The 21681-nt window shown below is 37.0% G+C and overlaps 1 protein-coding gene across 1 annotated transcript; it reads left to right on the forward strand.

Annotated features, from left to right (window-relative positions):
• The first annotated feature begins 8813 nt into the window (after nt 1-8813).
• On the forward strand, nt 8814-21376 carry LOC146463117 (uncharacterized). The gene is made up of 5 exons (XM_085084862.1): nt 8814-9223; nt 9394-9471; nt 15015-15068; nt 16501-16554; nt 17394-21376. The coding sequence occupies exons 1-5, from the start codon at nt 9062-9064 to the stop codon at nt 17541-17543; spliced, it is 498 nt and encodes a 165-aa protein (XP_084940988.1). The 5' UTR covers nt 8814-9061; the 3' UTR covers nt 17544-21376.
• The last annotated feature ends 305 nt before the right edge of the window (nt 21377-21681 follow it).

The raw sequence follows: 21681 nt of genomic DNA on the forward strand, positions 1-21681 counted from the left end.
TCTTTGCAGCATGCTTGATTATTTTCGAGCAGCAATTTAAATTCGAGTGTTAAAAATCAACCTTGTTTAATGGAAGGAGCGAACAGCGAGCAACTGCCTTTTTTTACCACCTGAAAATTTTACCGTGCATATTAAAGGGCATTCGCGGGCCGTCATTACTGAACAACTAAACCGCTAAATATCGACTACATGAAGTTAAAATACATCAACTTGAGCGGTAAAAAGGAAAGAAAATCGATCAGGTTTTCGGTGCAAAATGTCTTCCTTGATTTCATAATAAAGGAAGACCAAGAAGAGAGAGGAAGCAATTCCACAAAAAAAATATACAGGAAGATTAAATAAGTTTTTATATGTCTTCGTTAATTTGCAAGAATACACGGCATTAAACTCAATTTTTTACGAGATTTCGAGATTTGACATTGTTTACAAAAGTGCCTAAGGAATTTTCAATACTTTTCTCAGGCAGGTATTATATCGAACGTTGAAGATTTCACAAGAGATATCTGCGAGCGAATTATTTGGGGTTGAATGGCATAAATGCAAGCTAAGGTTACCCATGCAAATCCGCAAATCATTTGAAAGGTTTGATAATTTGCGCGAAAGATTTTAGCCTCGCGAGAGATTAAAGAAAACAACTGCAGCAATGAAATATTAAATGATAAGGATTTTTAGAGTATTTCTTAACGTTTTTCCCACGCATTTAAGTGTTTAATTCTCTAGCTGAGAGCCACAAAATAAATCGTTCAATATTTTCGACCATGTATCATTTTATCTACTTGAAACACATTCAAAGCTTATGCTTATGTGTAATGAATAAGACCTAAGATTACGCTGTCTAAAAATCTTTTTTTTTAGGAAATTTTGCTTTTAAAATCCCGAGTACCCTTTAAGGGTGTTTAAACTAGTTTTATTCGGTTTAAAATAAAATGAAATGAAATTATATTGCTCCATTTTTAAGGCATTAAAAATCAAGGCACGCACGCAATATTTATCTATCCTTCGTTGTGGCAAATCAAACAAAACTATTTGAAGCATGGAAATTTTTATTCTTGAAAGTGATGTTTTTTTTTTTTCTGCTTTTCATGACAAGGCAATTATTTTTAGGTTTTACCTCTGGACTTCAAAGTAACAGGACAAGAAAACGACCGCCAGCCGGCCTGTCGCCATCATTAATCCATAAAACAACACCGTTTAGGATCTGTGTAAAGCTGTATGGATTAGAATTTTTAAGATTTGCTATCAAGAAACGAAGGAAAATATTGCTATTTTTTCCCATGAGTGGGATCTCTGATACATTAAACGTAGTACGAATAAAAATTTTAGTTGACTTAAATGCTACCTAAAACATAGGACATTTCTTGATCTATTTAATTACATCCTTCAAACTTCAAAGCGAATGTTATAATTGTAATAAGACCTGTACTTGTTTCGTGAAGACCGAAGCATTTTGAACGATCGAAAAATATATTACTAAGATGTTTTTTTTTTCTGTTTTGTGGAAACAACTTTGGTAAGACAAGGCCCCCTCCAGCTTTCCGTGCTCAAGACTTAATTACGTAATTTCATTTTGCAAAAACCTGCAAAGCAAAATGCATCGCAGGAAAAGTTCGCGAAGAAGCTTTCATTTGAACGTTCATACTTCGGGATTCCTCAGCGAAGAAGCTTTCATTTCAATGTTTATACTTCGGGATTTCCTCCACAAACTTAAGTATTGAGGTGTGCGAGCCTTGTAGAGCATAATAAACGCCACTAGCATATGGCTAAGTAGCTTTCTGTTGAATCCCGATATTTCTTAGGATTTTATCCACAAAACAAAACGTTAGAAACACATTGAAAAGCATTACAAACTTAATAGCTTTCATTTGAAAGGTCAGGACTTCAGGTTTTTAAAGGCAGAATCGCCTTGCAGAGCATGATTTAAACAGTAGCACATCAGAGTACTGCTAAATTTGATAGCTTTAATTTGAATGGTCACACTTTACGACTTCAGACAATTTTTAAAAGGAACAGTCATCTTCCACGGCATAAAAAAACACACACACAGAAAAGTATTGCTCGGCAGATTTCATTTAAATGGTTAAAGAATTTTACCCGAAGACTCAAAAGTTATAACCAATTGTTATGAGTCAAAGTTTGATCGCGGGATGATTTAAAACAAAAACATTTTTTTTGTACTCTGAAATACCTGAATATCAATCTTTTACAAAGATTTTCGTTTTTACGCATCACAGATAGACGCGATTGATCAATCTCTCCTGATTTCGTTCAGTCAATAGCTACTGCGAAAACCGATGAAATGAAATCCTTTAGAATCGATAAATTTAATTTCTGCAGATCCTGCAAAAAATTTAATTTCTGCAGATCCTGCAAAAGTGTTTACAAAATTAGAATGTTGTCAACCATCCTTAACTAGAAACTGATTTCCCAATGTTATTGAAGACATCCAACCTAAGAACTAGAAAAAAATCTAATTTTTCTGCTATACCATATCACTCGTCTGTCTTCCTAAGGTTTTCTCGTGAACGCAAAACTTTTAACATTTTAAAAAGTTGTATTTTAGGAAAATAAAACAAACTTCATGCTAGGTATCCGAGTGCAACCCCTACGTCCTAGATCAAATGTTTTTCTCCAAACAAAAACGTTTACAACCAATTCACTGAGATTCTTTGCTTGGTAACACCTTTCTAGTGGAACAAAATGAAACATAACCAAGCCAATCCACTGTTATGCGACAAGTTGTATGTTCGCAGATTTGTTGAATTACGAATTTCTAGACTAACTCTGTCTAAAACAAAACGAAACGAAACGAAACTTTCATCACGGTTATCAGGGATCTAGGTCGACTGCAGGCAAAATACATGGCTCTTAAAGATTCACTGTTGCTTTAGGAATGCTCACAGTTATTGGGAATGAAGTAAAAGTTCCTTTCTCTTTTTAGAGGCATCAAACGCTTTTTTTATAGTTTAACATTTTTACTTGCGAGATCACCAAAAACCAGTTTACTCTCAGCTAATACAAGGTTTGAGTCTTTGCATGGTAGAATCCTTAAGTGTGACCATTCAAATGATAGCTACTGAACAGTATTTTCATGCAGTGCTGTTTATAATGACGAACAACAACAAAAATTTAAAATATCAACAGAACTGAATATAAGGGGAAGAGCTGGGAATGCACCATTACCGTGTATTGTAGTGTGTCTAAAGAACATGAACAACTTTTGCCTGCCCGTCTGTTTGTTTGTTTATTAAACTACATTTTTAAAAAGTATGAAATAGGAAAAATTCAAATGTGTCGTAGAACTTGTCCCTCTGTTTAATCAGAGAACTATCGTGCTATTGGCGACGAATCTGAAAGATGCTTTTCGAAAAAGAAACCAATACACTGCAAGAAAGCTACGTAAATGCAAAAGAGACGGGAAACCATTTATGTCACAGCATTCGTTACACACTTTAAAACAGAGCATTCAGTCGGCTTTATCTTTGTCGAGTTTGTAACGATTACACGAGCCAGGTAATCTTCCAAAGCTAACCATTCTCTACACGGTCTGTTTCGACCTATGTAGTGAAAAAAACGAAGCAAAAACAACTCAACGAAAGTAGAAAAAGCATTTGTTTTTTTTCTTCTAAATCAGGCATTTCGCATGGCGTTTTCATTTTGGATTAAGAAGCCAACCCTTTGCAAGAAAGCCACCTAAATGTCATAAAAACAGAGAACCCATTTATATGTCGAAAATGAAAAGTAATTCACTAGATGTCACTTAGGAAAGCCAACTTGGTCACGCGATTAAAAAGAGAGGCTATATCTGTTAAACGCTTGGATACTAAAAAAACTGCAAAATAAAATCAGAAAACGTACTCATCTGCACACTGAATAGCTGAAACTGTAAGAGTTACAAGTTGTAAATAATAAAATCCGTAACCTTTCAAATGATTCTAACGAAAGCTAAGTTTTAGGTTTAAGCTTCCCGTGCTTTCATCTAATATGCTTTAAGAATGGCTTGAGTTTTGGCATTAATGCAGTTACGCTAACGATATGAATCTAGGCCACTTTCTTTCCAAAAGCACGCGTGAGGCCAGGCAGAAAAGGTCATTTCTGTAACAAAAAAAAAAAAAGATGTATCGCAATTAAATAGCGTAGGGTATTTTGCACGATGGTCATACATCTACGAACTGGCTTCTAAGTTAGGTAGCTGAAAGTCGCACGGTTTCTATTATTCAATGAAGGGGTACTTGTCACAATTCGACTTTTCGCATATTTGACGAACAAGCTTGAACTCCGCTTTTGGCTTTACTAGGCAGTATTTAGTTTTAATCTTTGCCATCCCATCCACTTAGGTCCACTTACTCGGCTAGTCAAGTTTTTTGTTGTTCAATTCCATGTTTTGTTTAATACGCTATTCAAGTATACTGGATGTTAATTTACTATTGTAATTATGATCATGTTGTACTGTTTTACACGATACTGTTTTAACAAATATTACATAAAATAAAGACCACAAGTGCTCAATTTGACACTTCCCTGTTCGATCCGGCGATGAAACACTAGAGTGTGACCATTCAAATAAAAGCTATATTTAGTAGTATTTTCCTTTGACACTGCTTTTTATGCTGTACAAGGTGGCCAGGTTCTAAATTTTGAAACTCTGGGTGAAATTCTAAAGCTCTTTTAGCAGGTCTTTCAAGAGGCACTTTTTAGCTGCACGAGGCAGCCATGAATGAAGTTGATCCAAAAATATAAGCATTAGGGAGCAACCGAAGACATTTTTTCTTGTGGTGTTTATAACATCGTGCTGCATAAATGGCCTAAATATTAAGTTCTTGTATGGAATGCTAAAGTGCAAATGAAACACTTTGAGCTGTCAACAGTCATTTCCTTTGCATGTAACTGTCGGTTGCGAAATCGTTCCACACTGTAACATGTAACTGCCATTGAATAAAAGTCAATTAGAGCAATTTTCAGTTTTTCACATTTTGTGGTACGAAAACGAATTTGGAGAAATTTTCAAACTTAAGTGCCGAAAAGACAGCCAGGTAAATGTTACTAAGAACTGAGTCAAAAAGTTGGATCATTTATATGTTTGTCTCATAACGCTCAGTACGCTCGTCGCATTAGAAGCCAGTACCTCGCACTGAATTATATAAATCTTGTACTACAACAAATAAACTTTGAAGGTACACCAACTGTGCGCAATAAAGCAAAGAAAATTCCACCGAGGAACTGAAAATTTGCACGTACATCTTCCGCAAGCTATCAAACGCAGTGAACTGGGAAGGGAAGCCATTTGCTTGTCGTCCGACTGAGTACACGACCGTGTTGTTGTTCAGCCATTTTGTTTCTGAACTACACGGCTTCCTTTGTACTATGAATGCAGCTCAAGTGGTTGCGATGCTTATCTGTGAGACAAATTACCTCTTCTAGTTATTGAATTTGGGTCATGACGTGAAAATGTTAGGAAAGAAACGAGCAACGAGAAAGAAAGCCAACTCATAGCTTTCTCTTCTAAAACCAAACGACTTGACCGATCTAACCACTACTTCAAAACTTAGACTCAGCTATCGCAGCTAGTAAAAACGGTTTCAACTGATTTCTTCAGCTTTGGGTGAGACATTTCCTGAAGCGTGTAAGGTACTTGTGGGTTTTGAATCGGTGGATAAAATATGTGTTTACCGAGTAGCCATTTATAAACTACTGAGCGGGCAGCTTTTTATACTGTGTACAGTTAGCATGCACGCAACTCGCCGTTCAATCTTTTAAGAGTCCTCCGATGAAACCCTGCACCAAGTGTGAGCCTTGAAATGGAAGTTATTGAACAGTTCTGCTGTTTATAAAGCTGCGAAATACAATTCTTCACTGTAATAATTATTACAGTGCAATAATCATTCAATGAAATGCATGAAGGTGTATAACGTTCCTCTGGTGCCATCCTCTGACAGAGTTTCAAACTTTTGAAGTCCTAAAGATGTAATTTTGCTATGGTGCTATTTATTATGCTGATGAAAATCTCAATGTGTGGCCATTCAGATGAAAGCTATTGAACAGCAAGTCTCTGTAAAGCTCCTTGTTATGCTGTACAAAGTAGCTATAGTTTTAAGATCAGTGACGAAAACAATCTACAGTGTCGGGGGGCATCGGTTCAAATAAAACCTTCCATGATTGATAAAAGCTTAATTCTTCCCTCCTTGCATGCGATCGACCCAGTATGTTGCCCTTCCATTATAAATCTGCTCGAAGCAGGATTATTAGAAATCTTATCAGCACTTTAGAGAACTCAAAGACAAAAGAATTTTATAAAGCAAGTCACTCTACGAATTAGATTATTTGCTTCACTGGCGTGAGTCAAACAGGCTTTGTCTGTGGACGAAATACTGAAGAGTCACTCACTCAACGTTTTATTTCGGTAGATAACTATTTGGGTGGCCTAAATCGCCACAGACATTCGGATTTAGTCGTCAAGAGAACCTACTGTTCTCTTCGACTAAGTATCACCTCAAAATTTCGTAACCGACTGGAAAACTTTCGTTTTCGAAGAGGCGTATATGTTGTTAAAAATACGATAAAAGGTCGGCTAGCATTTTCTTAAAACCAACAATTAAGCTCAGGTAAATTCGGGGATTAAAGTTCCGTTTCCCAAAACTTTTTGCAAGTTAAATTTTCAGCTAAAACATCCAGAAAGAACAATCTGTACTCGCTTACAGAAACGTGTCTTTAAAGGGCACAAAATGATCTAGAGCACCGAACATTGTTTTGCCTAAATGCTCTCGTTGGGCCCCCCTAATAAAAGCTCTTCAGTTCCTCGTTTTACAATATTCAAAAAGATATTCGTTCACCAATCGTCTTGTAGCTGTGTAGTCTACTATTATGAGAGAAAACTGAATCTACACACTCACAAATCTACTGCAGGCCCGTCAACACCCATATCCCAGTGAACAGTGTCCGTCACTCCGCGAGCAGATTTCAAAATGCAAACACCACGAGTGTCAGTACTTCAGAAGAACATAAAAATACTGAGTCACGATTTTCAACAGCTGAAGAAATTGCTCAGTTCTTTCGTAATCGACTGACGTCTTTAACGGGGCAAGGGCCAAACGTTTCGAGACAAGCTCGCAAAGAATTCGAAGGTAATTTCGCAAGAAGGCCAAATAACTGCTAAACATGACAGGTAGCACTTGAAAAATTTCCAACCCAAAAATACGAACTGACGCGTGCATTTTCACTTTATCAAAAGACCTAGTGAGATTTAAAATAGGAGTGAATCATTTGAATGTAAATCGGTCTTTCCAGCTTTGGACATAAAATGAACCTTACTCGACTATTATCCATGCAAAAATGAATCGTATCACCTTCCATTACTCGACAAAACATATATTAATTCGATCGCCATTTTGCATCTTACCCAATTAGTTTGCAGTTCTTTTGCAAGCACGTTCCTTGGTTATGATAACATTTTTCTGTTTATGCATATGCTTTTTGGCAATGTAGCAATGTAACAGGTTTTTTTTCTGTACATAAATGCCTCTGCAACAATGTGCGTTGTTGGCCATAAGCCAACATTGTTCGCGACTAAATGAGCACTGAACGTTTTGACGAACGTACGTATATTGCAAGTTATTAAAAGAACGCTAGGTATTTTTGCATCGCAAGCAAAAACGTCATGAGCACAATTTCAAACAAAAACTGCTCATATACGTTTAAGTACGTCACACATTAGCGTTGTTTAAAATTGTATACTGAGTAACAACGTTCAATGAGCTTGTGTTGTTTACTCCAGAAAAGCTTCGTCTATTTGCTTCCGAATCCCGCTGTTACAACTTGTCGACGGCATTATTTTCCACAAAGTATGTTTACTCTTCTGTTGTTTGGGGGAGCGATAGCTTTGCGAGTTGACGTTGCTTAAGAATGCAATAAACCGGCACTTTGCTCTACCCTGGCAAAGATGAAGTTATCGCGATTTAGCCATCAACATTTAGGATTTGGTCACCTGTGAAGGCAGGCTTAGTATGGACAAAAGCTGTATACTTCTGTGTGCGAGAGGTGTTTGCTTAAAAACTCCTTTGAAGTGAAAAATTAAGCGTTTTCAGGCAAGCACGCGATCAAACACACAATTTTTTTTCAATTCCTGTTTACTTAATTTAACACCTATCCATTCTCATGAAGAAATTGTTGCACCTTCAAACGGTTGCTGTCAGCTGTTATCAATAGATGAATCGTTTAAACGGTTGTTTTTCTTTCGAAGGACTATTACCTGTTAAAATGGATCAAGTTTTAAATTCCTTTGGCATGGATATGGATATAAGCGTTTGTTATGATAACTGACCAACAATGTGAGGTCTGTTTCGAGAAGTTACGAGATCTTTCCTCAGTTTGAGGTTAGCTGATAATGAACTTCAAAAAGGAAGTTCCATAGATGCTGTCTTTTCCGATATTCGTCTGCACACGGCGTTAAGTTGCATTCACGAAACAGCACAACAGCATTATCCGCATAATCCCTTTTCGCTACGAATGAATGCTCAATTACGAAACCAGCAAAAATAGATACCCTTTACATTTCGCGGCAAAAATGAGCTGCCGGAATACAAGATGCATTTAAATCAATACCTATAGCAACCTAGCGAATTTTTTTTATTTGATTTCATTTCCGGCCGGTCCAATCGACTGTCAATCAAATCGGCATCTTCAAAAGACGCAGGGTGGTCTCTGCTACTCTACGCGGGACGACTTGACAATAGATCACGTGTGAGCCAATCAGATCACTGCCACTAAAGTTGTATTAGACAATTAGCGTACAGGCACTCGATAGTAAATTTGCGAATGATTTGTGTAGTCGTCAACAACAGCGTAAACTTGCAAGGGGCGATTAAATGAGGTCTCTCCTCGAGTCGGCGTTTCGAGGAAGAGGAGTCCCACACCCACGCTTCGCGCCTGATCGACAAAATCGGAAAAAATTCCAAAGAGATTACAAAATCGAAAGGCGGGGTCGTAAAAATTCAAAGCGCACGGCCTAAACTTCTCATTCACGCTATCACGCGTTATTACACTGAAATAATTTTGAAGCGCGCGTACAATGACCGAACCTCAATTGGCAGGAGTTGAAGAACGCCAGGAAAATACTGCAACGGAAACGACACAGGAAGGAGCTGAGGAACGAGATCAAAACGAAAAACCCTCACCAGCGGAAGTGCCTGGGAAGGCAAAGAGAGGGCGCCCGAGAAAAAACCTTCCAGAGGTACCTTGATAGAAATGTACAGCTCGTTTGTTAGTGGTATATTTCAGTGATGCAAATCGCTGGTTTGTCCGTTGCGTCTTCGCGCGGGGTGACAACTATCAGAGGTCACTTCTTAAGAGCTAAATTTAGCTCGACGAAATATCATCGTTTGTTAACTTTTCTCGCCGCAGAAGGCCCAGGATGACAGTGCTCCGGTGGTAAAAAGACCACGAGGGAGACCGAAAGGATCGAAGAACAAAAATCCTAAGGTAAGTTGGGAAATCATTGTGGTAAAGTTTGTAAATAGCGCGCGCTAAGTTGCGCGAAGTTCTCTCTCGCGGGAGTAGCGTGCTTGTCGTCATTGTATTGCTACAGAATCTGTGTTATGCATGTGTTTGGTTCCTTGGATGACCTGCGGAATACATGTACGCTTTGTATTATCCTATTAGACACAAGACGATATCACTGCACGTATAAATCACGAACACATCAACTACAGCCTAGCTTTGCGACAACCATTGCGCGCTTTACGCCATCAACTAAAGAAATTGCGATATTTTTTCCTTCTGTGGTCGAACCCTAAAAAAGCTATTACAGTTTCACTTCAATACGCTTTTTGTTTGGGGGTTAATAATGCAGAAAGACCAAGTGGTCATCTCTTTGTACAATCAATGTTTACAACTTTGCCGCATAATAACTAGTTATGCGGGCTAAGGAAGATATAATACATCGCCTACGACGTACACGCAAAGCCGGCAACGTTCAAAACACACGAGCTGCTGTGAAAAAAACCTCGCGCGTTTGTTATCCACCATTTGCTTCTGTTTCATTCGACTTCCGGCGTTTAAAACCCGTTTGCAAAACTTTTCGTGAATCTGTGCTTCCCGAAGCGTGAAATTCTCGCCATAGTTTCGTGCAGACACCCAGAATCACGTGAGTTTTGCAACAGCGCATGCGTGTGTTTAGCCTACGTGCAGCACGTGGTGCGGCTGTTGTTTTCGCGGGAAAAAAATTATTAGCGCCATGTTAGCGGAATGACAACGTAATCAAAAGACTCCACGTGCGCGGTTTTTGTGAAGGCGTTTTTGTTTCGCGTCTGGACAATGTGTGTGTAATAGCTTTAATCTGAAAACACAGCTACTTTGAGAAAGTACACTAGACCAATCTTGGAACATTGCCCAATAAGCGAGGGGCAAAAATTATCGACGAAAATCGAAAGGAAATGGAAAACTTTGAAAGAAGAAAAGGTGATCGGTTATGCCGATGGGGAACTAGCAAAACCTACGCGGAAATTGTGGGCTATATCTTCCTGTCTTTCAATAGTGGCCAATGAAAATTCGCTCAATGCTGACAAGGCGTCTTCTTTAGCGATTATTCTTCACGTGGGATCGCTTGCGAATAGTGCAAACACTATACTCGAGAATATGAAGTCACCATTGTGGAGCTTTTAAACAATGACTTTTACATAAAATGTTGTCAAACATTTTGAAGGCTCGCTCAGCCCACTCGTTGAAATATTTTTAGATCTGTGTAACTTTTGTGCAAGAATCTGCAACCGCGGCAAAAGTCAATAGATCCGCTAGCGACCACGTGCTTTCGATGTGGCGTTGCAAATACAGTTTTTCTTGCATCGCCTCGAGTTCCTGTTATTTTAGCGGCGTTAAGTTGAAAATGCGAAGAAGTAAGTTTTGTTTCTTGAGAACAATAAAAAGATGCAAGGATTATGGTGATAAAAATTGCAAAATATTGTGTTGTTAAGATCTCGTGTTCCGGCTATTAAACGTTCGGGCGATTCTGGGCGAAATCTTCCATTGAACGAAAACTCATGTACTGAGCAATACTTGCTTACGCTCAAATTTGAACAAAATATACTGTCACAAAAGTTCTTTCAGAACTGAAAGCTTCAAAAGAACCGGAAACCACAAAGAGTGGCTTATAGCCCGTGCTCTTTGTCACAACAAATGAAACGTTAGCAAAACAAAACAACGCAAAGAGAACACCACAGTTTTCTTTTTAATACGTCTCTATGTAGTAGCTTTGCTGGATATCGTTATTATCGCGTGATAAAACCACGTAGATTGTCTGATATTCCGCCTTCAGTTTTTTTTCGTGGTTTCACCAGGCAGTTGGTGACAGCGCGTTCAAGCTTTAGATCTTATCGTGCGAGCACATTCGCCCACTTACAATGCTAATAAGCGAGAAAATTTTAAAAACAATTCACAGATATCACTTAATAACCCACAGTCAGGTTATGTATAGTGCAGGTGCCGAGTTTTTAGACTTCCTTTAAGCTTATCATTCAATGATTTCGATACTGCAGCTGTTTTAGTTTGTTCGTTATTTTTATTTCTCAGCTAGTACGGCTTGGTCGACTTCTGCCGTGGGCGCTAGTTGTCATAATCATTCCATATTAGAAACTCAACTCCGGCGAATGAATTTGCATAAATCGACAATTTATACAACGTAACAATTTGTCCAACTCGTTTCCACAATTCTAAAAATTCTAAAATTCGACTTTCAAAATGTTTGAAAAACGGATAAAAAGGCAATAACGCAATTTTCCGTGCCTTTCAATTGAAATATCACACTTTCGGACGCCACTCAAATGCTATAAGTTATTATCACATTTAATACGTGTTTAGCGAAAATATATCTTCCGCTAGGAATGCCAAAGTCGCCTCCAACAAATTCCCTTTAATATCCCAGTGATTATTTAGAACTGATAACATTATTGCCCAGCTCTATGTAAAAATTAAACATTTTAAAGTGCAAAATCTTTGTTCAATTCTTGTTGGTTCTGATTTTTCTTTTTAATTTTTTTCAGCGGGGCTTAATAGCAATCAAAAGAAAAAAATCAATATCTTATCGGCTGAAAGAAAGGTCTAATTCACATTGTTTATAAGCAATTTAAAATGACCCGACCACATGTTCATAAAAGCCTCTAATAATAGTCTTTTATGCCCGATGAACGCAGTCAAAATTTCTACTTGCAAAACAATAAACTTGCTTCCCTTACAACAGGGACAAAAGCTTGTCGTGGGATTAAATCTGGGAGACTTTCCAAAACTACTACAAGAGTGCACAAATGTCTAAGAAACTCTCTTCTGTTCTCTAGCTTTTCATCTAATAATTCGGGTTTCTATCCATAAAGTTTACTTTATTGTAAAGAAATTTGATAAGGAAGGAGGAAACGTAGTGAATCAAAAGGTTTTAAGGTAATTTTTGTCAAGACTAAACATTGTCGAGATACGGAGACAAAAGAACCAATCCACGCCTATATGGTCAGCTAAGGAGATTTTCGATTTTCATCAAGTCATATGGGCCTTTAACTATGCAAGTTACTTTTTGATCTCAACAGTGATCAGAGTTTAATATCTCTTTACAATAACATCAAGACATCTGACATAGGAAAAGACCTCAAAAAAGAAAATAGCTATTTTGGTTGTGTCGACTTTGCAACACAAGGATGTCTGGTTTATTAAGCTGCCCACGGTGGTTCTAATGTTAAAGTCTGCAGATTATATCATTCATTAGAAACTACAGAACATTAAATTCTTTCCTATGGCTTAGTGCTGTTTATTATGCTGTAGAAGATGGCCGCAAATTCTGAGCTAGTGAAAGAAATCCTTTAAATGAGAGCTGTAGAGTATTCATTTGATTTTCTGAAATGCCTCTTAAAACGCAGTGCAAAGTGGTTTTAATACCTTTTTTGTTCTCAGTGATCATTCACCATTTTGCAAAATGACATTTCAATTTTCTTTTTAATTTCAACCCAAGTATTGTTCATGACTTAGATTGATAGACCATGGCATCTTCACATTGTGTTGCAAGACATAATAAATTAGTGTCTTTGGTGTCTGTGTAATCTTTTATTTCTCACAGCAGTGAAAAAGAAAGTTTAATACATGGTGAATTAATCCTTTAATCCAATGACAGCTGCACTGAGAACGACCACATGCATGCTTTGTAAACACAGTATGGACCCTTAATGGGAAAAACCCCAGACATCTAAGGTTCTATTACATCGGTTTCCTTGAGAATAGATGACAAATGTAAACATATTGTAACAAAGATGGCAGCTTATTCAGAACGATACAGTTATTAAATAGAGCAACGGCTTTTTGTCCAAGTAAATAATTTACACTCAGAGGGTGTGGTTTCTGCATATGAAGGGTTGGGGTGGCCTGCACCGTTTGCAAAGTCTTACATGGTTGGTCGAGAGGACAAAAGAACGAACAACAGAACAATGTTCCCAGCCCTAGTAAACAATACAGTTGCCGGTTGTTAGGGTCCTGTGAAAACAGAGCTTTTCAAAGAAGCAGGTCTACTGGAAGAGTTTTCTGCAAAATGGGCATAAATCAATTTTGTTTGGCCAAAAAGTCAGAAAAATGCATATAGATTGGTTCATCAAAAGCTAATGATAAGTCTAATTTAATGGAAGGACAAGTTGTTTTGGACGTTAAAATATGGCTCATTTTAAATAAAAAGCTTTTGGTTTTTCCAACCGGTAATCTAAACTTTTAAGGACTTCAAATTTTGTAGCAACAGTAATACTACAAAGAAGCAAATCTGTTTTACATGGATAAATACTTGGAACATTTGAGATCTGATGCCAGCTTCTCAAGGATGCCTCTAGTGCCCTGGAAAAGTGAGCATATATCACAATAGTAATCGGGTTGTGTCACAGCAGGCCATTTTTGTCCTGTTTTCAATCTCATTTTGTTACCCATCCTCATTTCTTCAAGGACACACCTCACCTAGTGGGGTCATTCACTGTGAGATGGGGCACTTCACTAAGATTAGCCCATCTCTTAGAAAGACACACAAAGTAGACATGTCTCAAGCTGCACGCCCCTTTAAGGGTTGACAGCTTTCTAAGACCAACGCATCTAAAAGACAGGCACCTTTTTAACACAACAAAAATTGACAGCTAAACTGAATAGCTTTGAAGATCTATGGACACCTCTCTAAAGACAGTCACCTAAGACAGATGCATCTCTAAAATGGATACTAAGATAGACACCTATCTAAGACAGACTCCTCTAAGATTGACACCTCTCTAAAGACAGACACCTAGGACAGACACATCCCTAAAATGGATACTAAGATAGACACCTGTCTCAGACAGACACCTCTCTAAGACATCTGCACATGAAAAAAACCTTTCTTAGACACCTAACACAAACACGCCTCTAAAACGGACACCTCCCCAAGATGGACAGCTTTCTAAGACAGACACCTTTTTAAGATGCACACCTATCTAAGACAGACACCTCTCTAAGATGGACACTGCTCTACGACAGACACCTACAAAAAACATCTCTAATATGGTCACCTCTCTGTAAAGACACAACTTTTAAAGGTGAACTACTCTAATACAGACACCTTTCTAAGATGAACAGCTAACCTTTCTAAGAAGAACAGCTCAAAAAAACCTCTATAGAGCAGACACTTCTCTGAGTCAAATGCACTAAACATCCACGGCTCTCTAAGCTGGACACCTCTAACTGTACAGCTAAGAAAGCCTCTTCTCGAAGACAGACAACTACGATACAAAACCTCGAAGATAGAAAATTAAGAAAGAGGTCTCTCTAAGAAGGTACCTTTCTAAGACGGACACATCTATTACGAAAGACACTTTACAATAAGGGGAACCTCTCTAAATGGACAGCCTTTTCAGATGGACAGCTTTCTAAGACAAACACCCGTTTATAATAGAAATATCTCTCACATGGACACCTTAATAATTATTGCGGCAGAGCCTGTTTTGTCATATTAATTAATTCATTTGTTATTTTATTGAAACTATCAGCCCAAGCCAATTCCCACTGGACCAAAGAGGCCACGAGGAAGACCAAGAAAATGGGTAGGACTGGACACAATAGAATTTCATTATAAATAATATGTTTTCCGAGTGTGTATTTTGATAGTGTGATAAAATGGCTTGAAATGAAAATAAATTTTAGGGGAACACATTATAGTCAGCGTGTGGATCAGACTAATAGAGTCCTAAAGTGTGACGTCACAAATATTTGAATTTTTGAAATATGGGATTTGTTAGTATATTCGGAAAGAGCATGATGAAAAATGCCTACTTGCCAAAAATCAGCATCTTATTGCAATTTGCGGGCAAGATGTTAGCTCTGTTATTTCGAGATGACTCCATACAAATCCTTCTAATTTTGCCTCAGTTCTTAACATTTGGAACTGAGGCAAAATTAGAAGGATTTGTATGGAAGATGCTGATTTTTGGCAAGTAGGCATTTTTCATCATGCTATTTCCAATTAGCATACTTCAGTGACCGACTATCGCATAACACGCAATCTGATTGGCTACACAGGTGCCGTCTATCGATCGATAGACGGCAGTTTGTCAGAGCGCGCGCGATTTAGCATTCATCATTGCACAAATATATCAAAATTTATGAAATAAAAAGATTTTTTTGCTTCATAGATGGATCACTGAGGTATGCTAAAACAATTAGACGGCTCGCTCTCGATTTCTATCGCCTTTTGATAGTTGGCCGATAGAAACCTTGAGCTTGCCGTCTAATTGTTAAATATACTAACAAATCCCATAATTTCAAAAATTTTAAAAAATAGTTTTTGTGACATCATCACTTAAGGACTCTATAGTAAAGGTCAACACACAGGGATACCAATCCTAGACAGGAGCTGTTGCAGGGGCTAGTTCAGCAAACTTGTCCCATTGTGAATTACTCATAATACACTTCAGAAGACTAATTTTGTGCCACTAATCTACACTGGTCAGAATAAATTATTGAAGGAAGCGGACTTGTTCCCTCAAAGTGATACACTAATAATTATTTAAACAAGTCTGAATTTAACAAAGTGGACTTTTGCCATGAAAGTGATACTTGGGGCTTTGCATGAAATGTTCATGGGATTGGTCCTTGCAAATAATCAGTCCCTTTGTGTAAACACTACAAGGGACTTGTCCCTGGCACCATAGTCCTTGGGATGTGTTCCTTGTCTGCGCCGACCTTTAATCTCAGGAACAACATAAACACATTAATGCAATAATTTAATAAATTGAGTGATTCTTAGAGTCTTGGCCAACTGGTTGAACGGTGTATCCTGACCTATCCCATCGCCAATCCGGGTCAGGAACGCAACATATACAGCTTTTGCTGTCAATCAGAGTATGAAATACAATTCAACAAAACGTTAAAATTCTAAGGGTTTTGCATGGTTGGGTCAAACCTAAGTTAGCCTTGTTGGTTGGCTAAGACCTTTAAAACTCAAATCCATTCACATGTTCTCTACTCTGTTTTCAGCCGCCCCCAGACACATCACTCCCAAAACGAAGCAGAGGGAGACCAAGGAAAAATGTAAGCCAGCCATAATAGTCCTAAATTATGTTAATTTGGGTGTTAATAATTTTTTTTTATTTTTTTTTTATTTTTTTACCAAAGTAAAAGTCAGAGTTCAATTTGCTCTACAATCCTCTGAAATTAGTTAAAAACAATTGTGCTACTGGCATCACTGTTATCTACTAGCAGACCAGGCCCTGCTACAGTAGTTCAAAGAGCAGATAACTTAATCCAGTGGACAAATCATTACCTAACAGATAAAATGTACTCTAACCAATACATTTTATCTACTTAATAACGTTATCCACTCTTTGAACAATTAGGGCCAGCAGACCAAACCAAATTAAATACATGTGCATCTGTAGACACGAGACTACTAGGTCCTCTGATTTGGGTAACTTTAAGACTGCCGGGTTTGGAGCAACGTTATGATATTGCTTTCAGCTCCCAAAAGAGTATTTGAGTAGTGTATCGATGACATGCTAGTATTACTACAACTTTTATACTTCTGTTCAATTGATGGTACCTTCCCTAGGAAGTGGGGAATTTGAACTGTATTCATCATTTTGGTCTAGTGGAATTCAATTGCTGGTTTTTGGAGTTGAGTTTTTCAAGGACAGTATTTTGCCTTTGTGATGAAATGGCTCACTCAAAACGGGCTTCAAAATAGTTAAATTTGAAGGTCTCATTATTATATCGCTGTTTGCAAAGCAGAAATTTGAACAGTCAAGCAAATCTCCAAAATTTCAATTGCCCCAGGGGGTGAGGAAAGGGGTTGCCCAAGGGAGGGGACTGTTCAAGTTTTGAATTGATCAGCACATTAAAGTGACACGACCTTACATCAATTTCTCTTGCAGGCAAATCCAACTAATTTAGGGCTACCAACTATGGTTGGCATCCCCGCTGAATCGGGGTTAACAAACAATACAACACCAGCAGTCAGTGCTCCAATTGCAACTGATATGGTTCCGCCAGATGACTTATTTAACAATGATGATGTGGATTGATTAAGAAATGAAACCTTAGGTGCAATATTGCCTTACTTTGTTCATTGCAAGGGTTGCCTTAACTCCAACAATCCCTTGTTACCTCATTGGAACAACTGACAAGTTACTGAACTATTTTACCGAAAGTTAGATGGATTGAAAATTAGATGGGTTAAAATATATCCAGCAAGTTATGTAAAGAAAAGAACGTAAGATAAAACGACTTTGTAGTCTCCCTCGCATACGCAAATAATATAATTATTATAAACAATGCACATAATATATAATATACAATTTTAAGCATAGATCTTAAGTTGCAAATAATACACCACTGCTTATAATGTAACACAATAAATAATGTATAGAGTATTTTATTAATGGAATATACTATAGAGCAGCAAAAAGCACTGGAAAGTATTCCACTGGCTAATATTATTAATTGCTAAGCTAAGAATAAGATAATTTATGATAGTAGATGGTAACGATACTCTGTTGACACTTTATTAATGGATTCTTTGGGAATCTGTATTTGCATGTGTGTTTGACGTCGTCAAGTTGTGAATTAGTTTTAACAAAATAATTGAAGTTGCACTGCAAAGAAGCTGTTTACTCGGCAGTTTGTTGTGGCTACTGTTAGTGTTGATGTACATAAACCTTCAAATTAAAATGATTAGTTGAATTGATTAATATGCATGCTTTCACATTGTAGGGTTGATCTTATGCCTTTACACTTCACGTAGAGTTTCTCTGAATTTTACCTTGGTAGAAAATGTGGCCCAGTGCTTAATTTAGGCTGCTTTAATACATGTATGTCTGACACATACAAGCATATATCAAGATACACACAAGTATTTAAAAGCACAAGAAAAGGAAATCTTTCCTGTTTTTATTTTTGTTTCGTTTTGTTTGTTTTGTTTTTTTTGTTCTTGTTTCTTTTTTTGTTTTTGTTTTTTTTTTTACTTGTTTTCTTTTTTGTTTTGTTTTGTTTGTTTGTGTTTAGTCCAGGTTGTGTTATGTTTGCATTGTTGCATCCCCGTGTATACAATAATAATATTATTACAACACAAGCATACAGATGTACAAGTACTGTAAGTGCAAACATTGTTAAATAAGTTAGACTCTCGTCATGCATCTGTAGGATCTTTAGTTTAAAGGCACCACCCTTGGTCATACCAATTGTCACCTTTGTGGTTTTTGTCTTATGTGAAGACTAGTCTATACTGTTATGGTCGATCATTTCATAATTTTGTTCTTGTTTGACTACCGGAAGAAGGGATGTTAGTCATAATTTATTCCTTTCATTTGTACCCTTTTGAAGGCATCAGTAGTAAACTATTAATAATTACTGTGCAGTCCCAGAAAAAATCCCTACCCACCCCAAGGAAGGCCATCGGAAATTCCTAGGGGGAGGGAGGTCTTAAAGTATGAAGGTAAACTGGAATTTCCTGAGGGGAGGGGGGTGAAAACAAACAACCTTCCATGGGTGGTGTATGGATATTGTTTTGGAATTGCACATTGCATACAACAGTCAGATTGTACTGGTTATGAGAAAAGCAAAAATGATCAATATATTGCATTGTCATACATGCATTTGGAGCCAAATAATCATTGCGCCTTTAGATCAAAGATAACAAGTGGTATTTAGAAGTAATTTGCATTAAATGCAAATTATTTCTAAACTTCACTTGTTATTTTAATTTCAGTTTATTATACATTTAACAGTTTAGCCATTTTACATTTACATTTTTCATTTTACATTTAACCATTTCAAAATTATTATAACAAAAGTAGGTAAAGCATGTGCTAATTGACCAAAAATTGACTAATGTTACTAACATATTTATTATTTTAAGCATTTGCTATTTGCTTGGAGAATTGTTTAGTGCTTGAGCGCTTGCTGATGAGACACGACAAGGAGTACGCAATCAACACAGAAACTTGTTAATAACTAACATCTTTTAATGAATGTTCCACTTGAACTTTAACACCTATTTTCTACAAGTAAATGTTATAATTTTCCTTAATTTTTCCTTAATATTTATCTTTTCTAATAAAGATTTCAATGTACTGACCCAATCTGATTGCTAGAAGCTATTCAATCTCTTGTTGTTTGATGACTTTTGTAAATTAAATTAATCATTGTTGCACAAGATCTGAAAATAATGCAAATTATTGGCACAAGCTACCAAATCTTAGATCACACAAAGGTCCACTTTATGCCATGGGCAGAAAAGATGTTAACCCTTTAATAGTTAACCCGATATCAAAATACAAATTGATTCTCCTTTTTGTCTCCATTCATTTCTACACTGTACTAGTAGAAGTAGGGAGAAAGCCTTACACTATCATGAGGATTCATGTTGGGTGATCATATTGTTTATTCTCATAACCTTTCTGATAGCTTAAGCAATGATGTTACTAGGAGAAATTTTATGCTGATCACCATTGGAATTTGAAGGGTTAAGCATCATAAGTCACAGGTAATTCCACAGATGTGCCATACTGAGTTATCGATGCACGTGAAAAGCTCTTAAGAAGCTGGAGTCGCCATTGGCCAACACTCTTATACTAACTCTTGTGTTTAGCATCCATTCACTCAATAAAGCAGGTTGAAGGGTTAGCATTTCTTACAGCGGTTACCAATGGCACGCGACCTACAGCATTGAAAAGAGTCGGATAAAGTTGCGTTTTGGTGGACGTCAATCAAAGAAAAGCCGTTGAAATTATTTTGAATTGTGACAAGATTCCTAGGTAACCCTGCAAGAAACTAAGAATTTTACCTCCCTAAGAGAAGGTAAACTTTATTTAAATTGATTCTCTAGCACAAATAAAAACTATTTTTGAATTAAAAATTTTGATTTTCACTGCATTGTCAGGTGTAGCGATATTTCAAATGTTTTCGTAAAGTTTACTATCCGTCAGTGGATAAAACTGTCAATTTCTTTGTTCTGTTGCCTCGAAATGTTCTCAGAATTCAAAACAATTTCAACGGCTTTTCTTTGATCTGTTTGATTGACGTCCACCAAAACGCAATTTTATCGAGATGTCTTTTGAAGGCGATAGGTCGCATGTTGGTAACCGCTGTAAGTATAATCTAACCCAATATCATATTTGATGCGTGTTTTCCCATGGCTGGTGCTTCTAAATTCCACGCATAATTTACTTTGCGTTTTGATTGACTGCAAATGGCCAGAGTTCGGTTTGGCTTTTTGTGAAAATTAATTTTTAATCATTCTACAAAATAAGACACCTTAGATGGCATGTAATTCATGGTAAGGTAAGGGCGACTATATGGAGGGTTAGGGTTAGGGTGACTATATGGTACCTTACCATGAATTACTTGTCCTATAGACCTTTGTCTTGCATCTGTTTGACTTTAAAGTAAGGCTCAGCAGCACCATAAAGATAAAAAATTAAAGGGGTACTATCTGTTGCCATAGCAATGACAAGGGATATATTGAAAGAATTAAAGTGTATGCCATGGAGATGTACATGCACACAATGGGAGAAGTGAATGAACGGGCAGCAAGTCAGACAAACAGCATGACCACTTTGTATAAGTATCGTTGTTCACAAGATAACATACGTGTTGTTTCTAGTATGTACTTTTCATAAAAGTTCCGTAGGCCTCATTATGGTCAAAATAAGTAAATTAGCAATGCTTACTTTAAAAATAATAATACTTACAGTATTATTTACTGCTTCTATTAAGCATTTGATTAAAAAAACACAGATGTGTTTTGTTGATGTCAGTCAGGTGCTATTTACTGTTACATTATCTAGTAGACTTGGACATTTGTATATCCCCATTTAATAATGTTGAAACCATTGAAAATAAAATAATTGAAAAATTGTGCAGAATTTTCACTGTCATCGTAAAGGTTAAAATAATTTTATTAGAGAATATTAGAGAATACCAATATGTGCTGAGAAGCTTTTTTGCTAAGGTTCATAATGATGGCTATTGCTTTACAAATAATTACAGACCTGTAGCAAGGTTCGTATGGGTTATGGAAAACCTGGAAGGTCATAGATTTTACATGTAATTGTGGGTCATGGAAAGTAATTGAAAATTATTATGTTTATGAGCAAAAAATCACTAAGAACTGAAAGAATTCTTTTAGGGAATAAAAAAGGAAGAAGATGAACAATTAAAAAA

Source organism: Pavona decussata, unplaced genomic scaffold (genome assembly GCF_977016875.1).
Source record: "Pavona decussata unplaced genomic scaffold, jaPavDecu1.1 SCAFFOLD_180, whole genome shotgun sequence".
Classification (NCBI taxonomy): domain Eukaryota; kingdom Metazoa; phylum Cnidaria; class Anthozoa; order Scleractinia; family Agariciidae; genus Pavona; species Pavona decussata.